This window comes from Hyla sarda, chromosome 2, assembly GCF_029499605.1.
Source record: "Hyla sarda isolate aHylSar1 chromosome 2, aHylSar1.hap1, whole genome shotgun sequence".
NCBI lineage: Eukaryota > Metazoa > Chordata > Amphibia > Anura > Hylidae > Hyla > Hyla sarda.
Genome location: NC_079190.1, coordinates 505288669 through 505305341, shown reverse-complemented (window position 1 = coordinate 505305341; position 16673 = coordinate 505288669). Strand labels below are relative to the sequence as shown.

At 43.9% G+C, this 16673-nt stretch overlaps 1 protein-coding gene across 1 annotated transcript in view; it reads left to right on the top strand.

Annotated features, from left to right (window-relative positions):
- The window catches only part of TMEM39A (transmembrane protein 39A), a 48653-nt gene extending 34618 nt beyond the window's left edge, over window positions 1–14035 (top strand). Inside the window, exons 6-9 of the mRNA XM_056560942.1 lie at window positions 1079–1427; window positions 3656–3843; window positions 3925–4045; window positions 13255–14035. Coding sequence (XP_056416917.1) covers window positions 1079–1427; window positions 3656–3843; window positions 3925–4045; window positions 13255–13488 — 892 coding nt within the window. The 3' untranslated portion in view covers window positions 13489–14035. The remainder of the gene's footprint in view (window positions 1–1078; window positions 1428–3655; window positions 3844–3924; window positions 4046–13254) is intronic.
- Window positions 14036–16673: the final 2638 nt, after the last annotated feature.

Sequence of the window (16673 nt, the reverse complement as noted above, 5' to 3'; positions counted from 1 at the left end):
TTTAGGACTCCAGCATGAGTCTGAAATCTATAAAAAGGGCTTTTGGCCAGGGCTGGTAGGGAGACCTCTAGTGGTCATTTCTTCAAAGTGGAAAATTAAATAGAAATAGAAAGTTATTCTGCATACATTAATCTATAATATATCAAAAAAAATTTTGATGAAAGGTACCCTTTAAGTAATGTCATTACAAAGTACAATTGGTCCCGGAAAAAACAAGCAAAAAAAATCAACTGTTTTAAGGATTTTAAAAATGAAAAATATCTGTGTCCTCAAGTGGTTAAATAAAAATAAATAAATAAACTGCAGTATTGTGCAGTGGTCTCAAACCGTGGCCCTCAAGATAAGCCTCCCGTTCACGGCATGACTTGTTATTCAGCACATTGAGACCGTCATGGAGGTCTGGGGGTGAACGGGAGGCTCAGAGGCTACAACCGGTAGTTTCGTGCTGAGGCCGGAAGAAGCACATCTGCACAAAACTACAGGTTGTAGCCTCTGAGCCTATCGAATAAAGATTAATGTGTAATTTTATTTTTATTTTTTTTACCGTATAGTTGCAAAAATATTAATGTTATTACAAAGTACAATTGGTGCCGGAAAAAACAAACAAAAAAAAAACTGTTTTAAGGATTTGAAAAATATCTGTGTCCTCAAGGGGTTAAATGAAATTAAAAAAAAAATAAAATAAACTACAGTATTGTGCAGTGGTCTCAAGTTGTGGCCCTTCAGATGTTGCAAAACTTTAACTCCCAGCATGCCAGGACAGCCAAACACCTGTCTTCCTCCTCCAGAGTATCCACAATTACCATGAAAGGTAAATCAAGGCTTCTCTTTTGCAAAAATTCAACTCCCAGCATGCCCGGACAGCCGTTGGCTGTCCGGGCATGCTGGGAGTTGAAGTTTTGCAACATCTGGAGGGCCACAGTTTGAGACCACTGGTTTTGTGTATGCAGCACCTATGCAGTCCTTGGCGTCTCTATGGTTACAGACTACAAACCTTATGTAGTCTGACACTTTTTTGCATTCTTCATGATGATCTGACGATGTTTCAGCCGCCTCTGTCTTGTTTTGCCCCCCTCAGGTTTGGGGTGTACGTACCTCTCTGCTGCTTTCACCAAGACAACCGCTCGCAGCCTCTGCCCACAGACTGCGGATACCTCGTCCAGGACTCGCTGGTGGAGGACGGTGCTAATGGCGTGGCCAGCCTCGTCAGACCCAAAGACTTCCTCTCCCTCCTGCGCGAGTCTTTGAGGGAGCAGTTCAATTCGCCCCCTTCCATCCCCTCCCACAGCTGCCCGCTGTCCCCCGACCTCATACGCAACGAAGTGGAGTGCTTAAAGGCCGACTTCAACCGGCGGATCAAGGAAGTCCTCTTCAACTCCTTATTCAGTGCCTACTACGTGGCTTTCCTGCCACTGTGCTTCGTAAAAGTGAGTCTCTGTCCCTCGCCCCCAAACTGAAACAGTGCCAAGGGTTGACTGCTGCTGTTTTTTTTTTGGGGGGGGGGGTGCCCGTATCACTAGTCCTGCAGCGCCATCTGTTTTATTCCAGCACAACTGCATCCATATGTATTACTAGTCCTGCAGCGCCATCTGTTTTATTCAAGCACAACTGCATCCATATGTATCACTAGTCCTGCAGTGCCATCTGTTTTATTCCAGCACAACTGCATCCATATGTATCACTAGTCCTGCAGCGCCATCTGTTTTATTCAAGCACAACTGCATCCATATGTATCACTAGTCCTGCAGCGCCATCTGTTTTATTCCAGCACATCTGCATCCATATGTTATCACTAGTCCTGCAGCGCCATCTGTTTTATTCCAGCACAACTGCATCCATATGTTATCACTAGTCCTGCAGCGCCATCTGTTTTATTCCAGCACATCTGCATCCATATGTTTCATTTCTGTAACTGGGTCATGTGATCAGAAAATCCCAGTGCTTCATGTGAGAAAGTGGTCAGTCCTGGGTCAGATGACTTCCTGTGAACTAAGGAATGACATAATAATCAGATCACTCCTAATAGCTCATAGACCGCTCCCCTCCAACTCTATCTGTATACCGCTGCTACTATCTCTATGTGATCAGCATATGTAGTTATACACCTCCTCTCCAGCTCTATCTGTATACTGCTGCTATCTCTATGGGATCAGGATATATAGTAGTTATATACTTCCCCTCTTGCTCTATCTGTATATTGCTGCTGTCTCTATGGGATCAGGATATATACTGTAGTAGTTATACACCTTCATTCTCTATCTGTATACTGCTGCTATCTCTATGGGATCAGGATATATAGTAGTTATACATCTCCTCTTTAGCTCTATCTGTATACTGCTGCTGCTATCTCTATAGGATCAGGATATAGAGTAGTTATACCACTCCCCTTCAGCTCTATCTGTATACTGCTGCTACCTCCTATAGGATCAGGATATATAGTGGTTATATACCTCCCCTCCAGCTCTATCTGTATACTGCTGCTATCTCTATGGGATCAGGATATATAGTAGTTATACATCTCCTCTTCAGCTCTATCTGTATATTGCTGCTGCTATCTCTATAGGATCAGGATATATAGTAGTAATACACCTCTCCTCCAGCTCTATCTGTATACTGCTGCTGCTATCTCTATAGGATCAGGATATATAGTAGTTATACACCTCCCTTCCAGCTCTATCTGTATACTGCTGCTGCTATCTCCATGAGATCGGGATATATAGTAGTTATAGACCTCCCCTCCAGCTCTATCCATATACTGCTGCTATCTCTATGGGGTAATTATATATAGTAGTTATACACCTCTCCTCCAGCTCTATCTGTATACTGCTGCTATCTCTATAGGGTCAGGATATATAGTAGTTTTATACCACCCCTCCAGCTCTATCTGTATACTGCTGCTGCTATCTCTATGGGATCAGGATATATAGTAGTAATACACCTCTCCTCCAGCTCTATCTGTATACTGCTGCTATCTCTATAGGGTCAGGATATATAGTAGTTTTATACCACCCCTCCCGCTCTATCTGTATACTGCTGCTATCTCTATGGGATCAGGATATATAGTAGTTATACACCTCTCCTCCAGCTCTATCTGTATACTGCTGCTATCTCTATGGGATCAGGATATATAGTAGTTATACACCTCCCCTCCAGCTCTATCTGTATACTGCTGCTATCTCCATGAGATCAGGATATATAGTAGTTATATACCCCTCCCCTGAGGCTGTGTTCACATGCTGGGTTTTTGCCACATTTTGGCACTAGAAAAAACTTGGTCACTAGAAAAACGTTCCTATTTGACTGCATTTGTGCAAATCACGGTGGTCGTTTTGCCACAAATATGGCTAATGGCTCCAAACGCAGTAAAAATGTATGAAAAATGCAGAAAAAAAATCAATGTGTTAACGAAGCCTAAAGACTTAAAATATTGATAACATCACCTCAGTTGTGAAAACTGCGCATAATGTGAACCGACCCCAAAGCCACTTATGAGTCCTGGGTGACCTCCAGCACCTGCAGCCTAGAAAGAGAACAACCAGGTGCAGTGATCAGACTCCACACCCCCTTGGTTTTTAGATGGCATAAGACGTTAAGTGATGACGTAGTAAAGATGGAGTTCTCCTTTAAGCTGGCGTTTTTTTTTTTTCTCTTGCAGAGCACTCAGTATTACGACATGCGCTGGTCGTGTGAGCACCTCATCATGGTGTGGATCAACGCCTTTGTCATGTTGACCACACAGCTGCTGCCGCCCCGATACTGCGACTTGCTGCACAGGTCGGCGTCCCATCTCGGGCGGTGGCAGAAGCTAGAGCCCGGCTCGTACAGCAACGCACCGCAGCATATGTGAGTCCACCGCCCGCCCGTGTTACACGTGTGAGGTCGGTATATAGGCGTCTAACACGTCTTCTTCCTCTCTGTCCGCAGCTGGTCAGACGGCACGGTGTGGCCGCAGGGCGTCCTCGTACGGCACAGTCGGAGTTTATACAAAGCTGTGGGGCCGTATAATGTAGCAGTGCCTTCAGATATCTCACACGCCAGATTTTACGTGAGTAGCGTTGACGTTATTTGCTGTTTAGACTGTGTTTGGCAGGTTACTGCAGTGTTCCCCAACTAGTGTGCCTCCAGCTGTTGTCAAAACTACAACTCCCAGCAGGCCCGGACTGCCAAAGGCAGTCCGGGCCTGCTGGGAGTTGTAGTTTTGCAACAGCTGGAGGCACACTAGTTGGGGAACATTTTTTGTATAACCCATTAACATGGTGCCAAAGGCAGTCCGGGCCTGCTGGGAGTTGTAGTTTTGCAACAGCTGGAGGCACACTAGTTGGGGGGAACATTTTTGTATAACCCATTAACATGGTGCCAAAGGCAGTCCGGGCCTGCTGGGAGTTGTAGTTTTGCAACAGCTGGAGGCACACTAGTTGGGGGGAACATTTTTGTATAACCCATTAACATGGTGCCAAAAGCAGTCCGGGTCTGCTGGGAGTTGTAGTTTTGCAACAGCTGGAGGCACACTAGTTGGGGGGAACATTTTTGTATAACCCATTAACATGGTGCCAGAAAGTTAAAAAGATTTGTAAATTACTTCTATTTAAAAATCTTAATCCTTCCAGTACTAGCTGCTGTATGCTCCACAGGAAGTTCTTTTCTTTTTGAATTTCTTTACTGTCTGACCACAGTGCTCACTGCTGACACCTTTGTCCATGTCAGGAACTATCCAGAGCAGGAGAGGTTTGCTATGGGGAATTGTTCTTACTCTGGACAGTTCCTATAATGGACAGAGGTGTCAGCAGAGAGCACTGTGGTCAGACAGAAAAGAAATTCAAAAAGAAAAGAACTTCCTGTGGAGCATACAGCAGCTGATAAGTACTGGAAGGATTAAGATTTTTAAATAGAAATAATTTGCAAATCTGTTTAACTTACTGGCACCAGTTGATTTAAAAAAATATATATAAAATTTTTTTTTTTTTATTCCACCGGAGTACCCCTTTAACCCCTTGGGGACGGAGCCCATTATGACCCTAAGGACGGGAGCATTTTTTGCAAATCTGACCACTGTCACTTTAAGCATTAATAATTCTGGAATGCTTTTACTTATAAATTTGATTCCGAGATTGTTTTTTCATGACATATTCTACTTTATGTTAGTGGTAAATTTTCGGCGATGCTTGTATCCTTTCTAGGTGAAAAATGCTAAAATTTCATGAAAAATTAGAAAATTTAGCATTTTTCTAACTTTGAAGCTCTCTACTTATAAGGAATATGGATATTCCAAATAAATTATGTATTGATTCATATATACAATTTGTCTACTTTATGTTTGCATTATAAAATTGACGAGTTTTTACTTTTGGAAGACATCAGAGGGCTTCAAAGTTCAGCAGCAATTTTCCAATTTTTCGCAAAATTTTCAAAATCGGAATTTTTCAGGGACCAGTTCAGGTTTGAAGTGGATTTGAAATACCCGATAAATGACCCCATTATAAAAACTGCACCCCTCAAAGTATTCAAAATGACAATCAGTAAGTGTGTTAACCCTTTAGGTGTTTCACAGGAATAGCAGCAAAGTGAAGGAGAAAATTCAAAATCTTCATTTTTTACACTGGCATGTTCTTGTAGACCCAATTTTTGAATTTTTACAAAGGGTAAAAGGAAAAAAATCCTCTCAAAATTTGTAACCCAATTTCTCTGGAGTAAGAAAATACCTCATATGTGTATGTCAAGTGTTCGGCGGGTGCACTAGAGGGCTCAGAAGCGAAGGAGCAACAATGGGATTTAGGAGAGTGAGTTTTTCTGAAATGGTTTTTGGGGGGCATGTTCCATTTAGGAAGCCCCTATGGTGCCAGGACAGCAAAAAAAAAACACATCGCACACTATTATGGAAACGACACCCCTCAAGGAACGTAACAAGGGGTACGGTGAGTCTTAACACCCCACAGGTGTTTGACAACTTTTTGTTAAAGTCGGATGTGTAAATGAAAAAAAAATATTTTTCCACTAAAATGCTGGTTTTTCCCCAAATTTTACTTTTTTACAAAGGGTAATAGGAGAAAATGCCCCCCAAAATTTGTAACCCCATTTCTTCTGAGTATGGAAATACCCCATATGTGGACGTCAAGTGCTCTGCGAGCGAACTACAATGCTCAGAAGAGAAGGAGCACCATTTAGCTTTTAGAGAGATAATTTGTTTGGAATGGAAGTCGGGGGCCATGTGCGTTTACAAAGCCCCCCGTGGTGCCAGAACAGTGGACCCCCCCACATGTGACCCCATTTTGGAAACTACACCCCTCACGGAATGTAATAAGGGGTGCAGTGAGCATTTACACCCCACTGGCGCTTGACAGATCTTTGGAACAGTGGACTGTGCAAACAAAAAAATTTAATTTTTCATTTTCACAGACCACTGTTCCAAAAATATGTCAGACACCTGTGGGGCGTAAATGCTCACTGTACCCCTTATTACATTCTGTGAGGGGTGTAGTTTCCAAAATGGGGTCACATGTGGGTATTTATTATTTTGCATTTATGTCAGAACCGCTGTAAAATCAGCCACCCCTGTGCAAATCACCAATTTCGGCCTCAAATGTACATGGTGCGCTCTCACTCCTGAGCCTTGTTGTGCGCCCGCAGAGCATTTTACGCCCCCATATGGGGTATTTCCGTACTCAGGAGAAATTGTGTTACAAATTATAATTTTTTTTTTTCCTTTTACCTCTTGTGAAAATAAAAAGTAAAGGGCAACACCAGCATGTTAGTGTAAAAATTTTTTTTTTTTACACTAACAGGCTGGTGTAGACCCCAACTTTTCCTTTTCATAAGGGGTAAAAGGAGAAAAAGCCCCCAAAATTTGTAACGCAATTTCTGCTGAGTACGGAAATTCCCCATATGTGGCCCTAAACTGTTTCCTTGAAATACGACAGGGCTCCAAAGTGAGAGAGCGCCATGCGCATTTGAGGACTAAATTAGGGATTGCATAGGGGTGGACATAGGGGTATTCTACGCCAGTGATTCCCAAACAGGGTGCCTCCAGCTGTTGCTAAACTCCCAGCATGTCTGGACAATCAGTGGCTGTCCGGAAATGCTGGGAGTTGTTGTTTTGCAACAGCTGGAGGCTCCGTTTTGGAAACACTGCTGTACAATACGTTTTTCATTTTTATTGGGGGGGACAGTGTAAGGGGGTGTATATGTAGTGTTTTACTCTTTATTAGGTGTTAGTGAAGTGTAGTGTAGTGTTTATAGGGTACATTCACACTGGCGGGTTACGGTAAGTTTCCCGCTAGGAATTTGCGCTGCGGCGAAAAATTTGCCGCAGCTCATACTTGAAGCAGGAAACTTGCTGTAAACCTGCCCGTGTGAATGTAACCTGTGCGTTCACATGGGGGGGGGCAAACCTCCAGCTGTTTCAAAACTACAACTCCCAGCGTGCACGGTCTGTCAGTACATGCTGGGAGTTGTAGTTTTGCAACAGCTGGAGGCACACTGGTTGGAAAACCTTCAGTTAGTTTCAGTTACCTAACTCAGTATTTTCCAACCAGTGAGCCTCCAGCTGTTGCAAAACTACAACTCCCAGCATGCATGGTCTGTCAGTACATGCTGGGAGTTGTAGTTTTGCAACAGCTGGAGGCACACTGGTTGGAAAACCTTCAGTTAGGTTCTGTTACCTAACTCAGTATTTTCCAACCAGTGTGCCTCCAGCTGTTGCAAAACTACAACTCCCAGCATGCACGGTCTGTCAGTACATGCTGGGAGTTGTAGTTTTGAAACAGCTGGAGGCACACTGGTTGGAAAATACTGAGTTGGGTTCTGTTACCTAACTCAGTATTTTCCAACCAGTGTGCCTCCAGCTGTTGCAAAACTACAATTCCCAGCATGTCTGATCACAGAAGGGCATGCTGGGAGATGTAGTTATGCAACAGCTGGAGGTACGCAACTACAACTCCCAGCATGCCGAGACAGCTGTTTGCTGTGTGGGCATGCTGGAATTTGTAGTTTTGCAACATCTGGAGTGCTACAATTTAGAGACCACTGAACAGTGATCTCCAAACTGTGGACCTCCAGATGTTGCAAAACTACAACTCCCAGCATGCCCAGACAGCAAACAGCTGTGTGGGCATGCTGGGAGTTGTAGTTTTGCAAGATCTAGAGGGCAGTATAGAGATCACTGTGCAGTGATCTCTAAACTGGAGACCTCCAGCTGTTGCAAAACTACAAATTCCAGCATGCCCACACAGCAAACAGCTGTCTCGGCATGCTGGGAGTTGTAGTTTTGCAACATCTGGATGGCTACAGTCTAGAGATCACTATAGTGGTCTCAGACTGTAGCCCTCTAGATGTTGCTAGGCAACTACTCACCGGCTTCCGTCACATCCGGGAGCCGTCCTCTTCTGCCGCACGCCGCCGCAGATCTCCGTCGCCGCCGCCGATCCCCGACACTCCGCTGCCTCCGGAGGGGTAAGTGGACTCCGGCGCCTCTCCTCTTCGTTTTCCCCGTTCTGCCCCGCCTATTGTGGGAGGGCAGGATGGGGAAAACGAAAGTAAACCCCTCCGCCCCTAATCTGCTATTGGTGGTCGCGTCTAGACCACCAATAGCAGAGATAGGAGGGGTGGCACCCATGCCACCTCACTCCTATCGCTTTAGGGGGATCATGGGTGTCTTAGACACCCGCGATCCCCCTTCTATTCCAGGTCACCGGGTCACCATAGACCCATAATGACCCGGAATCGGCGCAAATCGCAAGTGTGAATTCACTTGCGATTTGCGCCGATCGCCGACATGGGGGGGGGTCTAATGACCCCCCTGGGCATTTGCACAGGGTGCCTGCTGATAGATATCAGCAGTCACCCCGGCCCGGTCCCCGCCCGGCGCGCGGCGGGGGCCGAAATTCCCACGGGCGTATGGATACGCCCTTCGTCCTTAACCCCTTAAGGACCGGGGTTTTTTCCGTTTTTGCATTTTCGTTTTTTGCTCCTTGCCTTTAAAAAATCATAACTCTTTCAAATTTACACCTAAAAATCAATATGATGGCTTATTTTTTGCGCCACCAATTCTACTTTGTAATGACGTCAGTAATTTTGCCCAAAAATCTATGGTGAAGCGGGAAAAAAAATCATTGTGCGACAAAATTGAAAAAAAAAAACGCTGTTTTGTAACTTTTGGGGGCTTCCGTTTCTACGTAGTACATTTTTCGGTAAAAATGACACCTTATCATTATTCTGTAGGTCCATACGATTAAAATGATCCCCTACTTATATAGGTTTGATTTTGTCGGACTTCTGGAAAAAATCATAACTACATGTAGGAAAATTAATATGTTTAAAATTGTCATCTTCTGACCCCTATAACTTTTTTATTTTTCCGTGTATGGGGCGGTATGAGGACTCATTTTTTGCGCCGTGATCTGAAGTTTTTAACGGTACCATTTTTGCATTGATAGGACTTATTGATCACTTTTTATTCATTTTTAAATGATATAAAAAGTGACCAAAAATGCACTATTTTGGACTTTGGAATTTTTTTGCGCGTACGCCATTGACCGAGCGGTTTAATTAATGATATATTTTTATAATTCGGACATTTCCGCACGCGGTGATACCACATATGTTTATTTTTATTTACACTGTTTTTTTTTTTATTGGAAAAGGGGGGTGATTCAAACTTTTAATAGGGGAGGAGTTAAATGATCTTTATTCACTTTTTTTTTTCACTTTTTTTTTGCAGTGTTATAGGTCCCATAGGGACCTATAACACTGCACACACTGATCTCTTATACTGATCATTGTTATCCCATAGGGACCTATAACACTGCACACACTGATCTCTTATACTGATCATTGTTATCCCATAGGGACCTATAACACTGCACACACTGATCTCATATACTGATCATTGTTATCCCATAGGGACCTATAACACTGCACACACTGATCTCTTACACTGATCATTATTATCCCATAGGGACCTATAACACTGCACACACTGATCTCTCATACTGATCATTATTATCCCATAGGGACCTATAACACTGCACACACTGATCTCTTATACTGATCATTGTTATCCCATAGGGACCTATAACACTGCACACACTGATCTCTTACACTGATCATTATTATCCCATAGGGACCTATAACACTGCACACACTGATCTCTCATACTGATCATTATTATCCCATAGGGACCTATAACACTGCACACACTGATCTCTTATACTGATCATTATTATCCCATAGGGACCTATAACACTGCACACACTGATCTCTTATACTGATCATTGTTATCCCATAGGGACCTATAACACTGCACACACTGATCTTCTATGTTGATCACTGGTTTCTCATAAGAAACCAGTGATCATCGATTCTGCTGCATGACTGCTCATGCCTGGATCTCAGGCACTGAGCAGTCATTCGGCGATCGGACAGCGAGGAGGCAGGAAGGGGCCCTCCCGCTGTCCTGTCAGCTGTTCGGGATGCCGCGATTAGCCGCGGCTATCCCGAACAGCTCGACTGAGCTAGTCGGGAACTTTCACTTTCACTTTTAGGCGCGCGGCTCAGCTCTGAACGCGCGGCTAAAGGGTTAATAGCGCGCGGCGCCGCGATCGGCGCTGCGCGCTATTAGAGGCGGGTCCCGGCTTCACTATGACGCCGGGCCCGCCGTGATATGACGCGGGGTTACTGTGTAACCCCGCGTTATATCAGAAGAGCAGGACCAAGGCCGGTACGTCCTTGGTCCTTAAGGGGTTAAGTACCAGGACGCAAGGGCGTATGCATACGCCCTTCGTCCCCAACAGGTTAAAGTGTACCCGTCAGATCAAACAAAAATTTTTTTTTTTTTTATATATCACTCAGTACCTAATCCTGACCATGTACATCTATTTTTTTTTTTTTGTGTCTAGCACCTCTATTTTTATTTTTTTTATTAGTTCTTACACTTTTATTTTACCTGACTAGTCTGAATTCCACTCAAAGGGAGTGGGCGTGGTCTCGCTCTGCCGGTCTCCACCCCCTCCCTCAGTATGCTGTCTGCTCACATCTCCCCTAGCATTAGTAAAACTACAACTCCCAGCATGTCCTCACTGACAGTAGCGGGACACAAGATGACAGTGGGAGGAGTTTTCCCTGCGCTCACAGCTGTCAATCAAGGAAGTGTGTCCATGACATAGGTGATGACACATGGACACAGCAGGACTAGTATGTTTACAAGCAGGAGGGGGGGCAGTTGTTTGACTGGGTTTTTCTTTATGAAATACTGAAAATGTTCTAATGAAAACAAAACCTATTGGTCATACCTGCTTTACAACATATCAAAGGTTTTTGTATCTGACAGGGCCCATTTAAGCCTAGCACAGCCGGACGGAGATAGCAGTGGTTCCCAGTGGTGGGACCCCCGCGATCAGACATCTTGTCCCCTATCCTTTGAATAGTGGATAAGATGTTTAGAGGCGGAGTACCCCTTTAAGACCCACAAACATTCCAGTTTAGGTTTAATAAAGTTTTAAAAATTATATTGAAGAATATAAAAGTAAAAAAATATATATATTAAAAAAACATAACTTTCCATATATATATTTGGCATATTCTTAAAAACTTTTATTTATTTATTATATATATAATATTGTGTGGTCAAAAAGTCCCATCTACCCCAAAATACAAAGTTGGAGAACACTGCACAAAAAAACCTTACACCGCTCTGTGGATAAAAAAAAAAAAAAGTTATAGATGATACAAACCAATTTTTTTCATGTGTTTTTTCTTTTTTAAATACAGTAAAACATAACAGAAACTCTATAAATGTTACCATCTAATATATTAAGAAACTACTTAAAAGGGCACTTTGGGAAACTTATGCTATGGAGTGCCCCCCCCCCCCCCCCCGTAAGTGTTCTGGCTACTTACCTGTCCTCGGGGCACTACAGGCCCCCTGAGAGAGCAAGTGACGGGCCACTCAGCCAGTCAACGGCTGAAACGGGACCCCCGACTCAGCCGATGATTGGCTGAGTAGTTGGTCACTCCCGGGGACCGCTCTGCTACCAGGATGGGTGAGTGGCTGGGACCCCATTCTTGAGATCACGTGGGGGGGGGCTATACTGTGGATGGGAGATATGTTTAAAGGGGTACTCTGCTGCTCAGCGTTTGGAACAAACTCTTCCAAATGCTGGAGCCGGCGCCGGGAGCTCGTGACGTCTAGCCCCGCCCCCTCAATGCAAGTCTATGGGAGGGGGCGTGACAGTTGTCACGCCCCCTCCCATAGACTTGCATTGAGGGGGCGGGGTGTGATGTCATGAGGGGGTGGGACTATGATGTGACGAGCTCCCGACTCCAGCATTTGGAGCAGTTTGTTCCAAGCGCTAAGCAGCGGAGTACCCCTTTAAAGAGGTTATCCAGGAAAAAAACTTTTATTTATTTATATATATATATATATATATATATATATATATATATATATATATATATAACTGGCTCCAGAAAGTTAAACAGATTTGTAAATTACTTCTATTAAAAAATCTTAATCCTTTCAGTACTTATGAGCTGCTGAAGTTGAGTTGTTCTATTCTGTCTAACTGCTCTCTGATGACACCTGTCTCGGGAACTGTCCAGAGTAGAAGCAAATCCCCATAGCAAACCTCTTCTACTCTGGGCAGTTCCCGGGACAAGCAGAGATGTCAGCAGAGAGCACTGTTGCCAGACAGAAAAGAACAACTCAACTTCAGCAGCTGATAATTATTGGAAGGATTAAGATTTTTTAATAGAACAAATCTACAAATCTGGTTAAAAAAACATTTTTTCCTGGAATACCCCTTTAAGTTCCCTGGAGTACCCCCCTTTCAAAGTTTAAGTGAGGTGAAGAAAAAAAATAAGAAAAACACATTTCAGCCTTTTTTTTTTTTTCCCCTGCAATATTTCTTCCCCCAAAATGTTTTTTCTTCACCTCCATTGTTTCCCAATACGTGTTATGGTCAAATAAAGGATGTCATTAAAAATACAACTTGTCCTGCAAAAAACAAGCCCTCATACGGTAATGTCAATGAGAAAACAGAAAAGAGCGGCGGCTCTTGGGAGGAGGGAATTTTATTTTTTTTATAACCCCGCCTTCCAAGAGCCATAACTTTTCTATTGACGTAGCTGTATAAGGGTTTGTTTTTTGCGGGTTGAGTTGTAATTTTTTTTTTTTTATGGTAAAGACAGCAGTTATGGGGTTAAATGGGCAAATTCACTATTAGTAAGGTTTGTATAATGACTGTTTCCCCTTATGTCCGGCAGTTCCTGTTCCACCGGCCGTTACGACTACTGAATGTCCTGGTGGTCCTGGAGGGCGTCCTGGTGATGTATCAGCTGTACTCCCTGCTCCGCGCCGAGAAGTGGAACCACACCCTCTCCATGGCGCTCATCCTCTTCTGCAACTATTACGTCTTGTTTAAGCTCCTACGGGACAGGATAGTATTGGGGAAAGCGTATTCTCACCCCCTCAACAGCTACGGACTCAAACCCCACTGACGCCGTGCAGCTCGTTCTCGCCATAGGACAGACCGCGCGACCGCGGAGGAAGAGAAAAGAGCCGAGGGGGAGGGGAAGGGGGGGGGGGGGGGCTGTGCAAAGAAAAAAAAAAATCTGAAAAAATATTTTCATACACTTCTATTTTTTTCTGCCAATGTTTATAAATATTTAAGATATTTTATATTTTGTATACAATTTTTGTTTTTGTTTTTTCTTTTTTGTGTTCACTCGTCAAGAGGAGCGGTCACCGGGAAAACCAAAAAATAACGCAGGAATTCTCTTTTAGACGTGCATGTCCCAAAGAGAAAGCATTACCGCTCCCATGTATTATGTGAGAAGGGGGCTTCAGACGGAGGTGGAGGTGGTGGTGGTGGTAGCGCCCCCCCGGAGGCCCTCTCAGTGTTCAGCAGATTTCAGAGCCACTTGCCTGTGTTATCGCAGAGCTTAATAGTATTGAAAAGAAAATAATAATAATAATAAAAAAAAAGTTCATTTTCATAATGTGTTGCTTTCTCCGAGGAGGGGGAGGGCGGCTGAAGGGTTAATTTTTTATAAGAAAACATTTCTAGAAAGTCGGAAATATCTAGATATTTGAGGCGAAGAGTTTTCCGACTTTAAAGGGGTACTCCGCTGCTCAGCGCTTGGAACACGCGGTTTCGAACGCTGGAGCCGGGAGCTTGTGATGTCATAGCCCCGCCCATCATGATGTCACGTTCCGCCCCTCAATTCAAGTCTATGGGAGGGGGCGTGACGGCCGTCACGCCCCCTCCCATAGACTTGAATTGAGGGGCGGAACGTGACATCATGATGGGCGGGGCTATGACATCACAAGCTCCCGGCTCCAGCGTTCGGAACAGTGTGTTCCAAACGCTGAGCAGCGGAGTACCCCTTTTTAAAGGATCCTTCACTGTCCATAATAATCTTGCAGTAAGTATTCATACCCTTCACTATAACATGTCACATATGTACAGGGTCGGCCATTTCTATGGATACACCTTAATAAAATGGGAATGGTTGGTGATATTACCTTCCTGTTTGTGTGACATTAGTATACGTGAGGGGGGAAACTTTTCAAGATGGGCGGTGACCATGGCAGCCATTTTGAAGTCGGCCATTTTGAATCCAAGTTTTGTTTTTTCAATAGGAAGAGGGTCATGTGACACGTCAAACTTATTGGGAATTTCACAAGAAAAACAATGATGTGCTTGGTTTTAACGTAACTTTATTCTTTCTTGAGTTATTTACAAGTTTCTGACCACTTATAAAATGTGTTCAATGTGCTGCCCATTATGTTGGATTGTCAATGCCACCCTCTTCTCTATATACTGCTATATACTACTATATACACCGCAGGAGATATGCTAGCACAGGCTTCCAGTATCAGTATACACTATATACTACTATATACACCGCAGGAGAAATGCTAGCACAGGCCTCCAGTATCAGTATACACTGCTATATACTACTATATACACCGCAGAAGAAATGCTAGCACAGGCTTCCAGTATCTGTATACACTGCTATATACTACTATATACACCGCAGGAGAAATGCTAGCACAGGCCTCCAGTATCAGTATACACTGCTATATACTACTATATACACCGCAGGAGAAATGCTAGCACAGGCTTCCAGTGTCCGAATACACTGCTATATACACCGCAGGAGAAATGCTAGCACAGGCTTCCACTATCCGTATACACTGCTATATACTACTATATACACCGCAGGAGAAATGCTAGCACAGGCCTCCAGTATCAGTATACACTGCTATATACTACTATATACACCGCAGGAGAAATGCTAGCACAGGCTTCCAGTATCCGTATACGCTACTATATACACCGCAGGAGAAATGCTAGCACAGGCTTCCAGTATCCGTATACACTGCTATATACTACTATATACACCGCAGGAGAAATGCTAGCACAGGCTTCCAGTATCCATATACACTGCTATATACTACTATATACACCGCAGGAGAAATGCTAGCACAGGCTTCCAGTATCCATATACACTGCTATATACTACTATATACACCGCAGGAGAAATGCTAGCACAGGCTTCCAGTATCCGTATACACTGCTATATACACCGCAGGAGAAATGCTAGCACAGGCTTCCAGTATCCGTATACACTGCTATATACTACTCTATACACCGCAGGAGAAATGCTAGCACAGGCTTCCAGTATACACTGCTATATATTACTATATACACCGCAGGAGAAATGCTAGCACAGGCTTCCAGTATCCGTATACACTGCTATATACTACTCTATACACCGCAGGAGAAATGCTAGCACAGGCTTCCAGTATACACTGCTATATATTACTATATACACCGCAGGAGAAATGCTAGCACAGGCTTCCAGTATACACTGCTATATATTACTATATACACCGCAGGAGAAATGCTAGCACAGGCTTCCAGTATCCGTATACACTGCTATATACTACTCTATACACCGCAGGAGAAATGCTAGCACAGGCTTCCAGTATACACTGCTATATATTACTATATACACCGCAGGAGAAATGCTAGCACAGGCTTCCAGTATCCGTATACACTGCTATATATTACTATATACACCGCAGGAGAAATGCTAGCACAGGCTTCCAGTATCCGTATACACTGCTATATACTACTATATACACCGCAGGAGAAATGCTAGCACAGGCTTCCAGTATCCATATACACTGCTATATACTACTATATACACCGCAGGAGAAATGCTAGCACAGACTTCCAGTATCCGTATACACTGCTATATACTACTATATACACCGCAGGAGAAATGCTAGCACAGGCTTCCAGTATCCGTATACACTGCTATATACTACTATATACACCGCAGGAGAAATGCTAGCACAGGCTTCCAGTATCCGTATACACTGCTATATACTACTATATACACCGCAGGAGAAATGCTAGCACAGGCTTCCAGTATCCGTATACACTGCTATATACTACTATATACACCGCAGGAGAAATGCCAGCACAGGCTTCCAGTATCCGTAGTTTCAGGTGCTGCACATCTCGTATCTTCACAGCATAGACAATTGCCTTCAGATGACCCAAACGATAAAAGTCTAAGGGGGTCAGATCGGGAGACCTTGGGGGCCATTCCCCAGCAGGCGTGACATCATCTGAAGCCATACAGGGGAGAACTTCCTCCCTCACTCT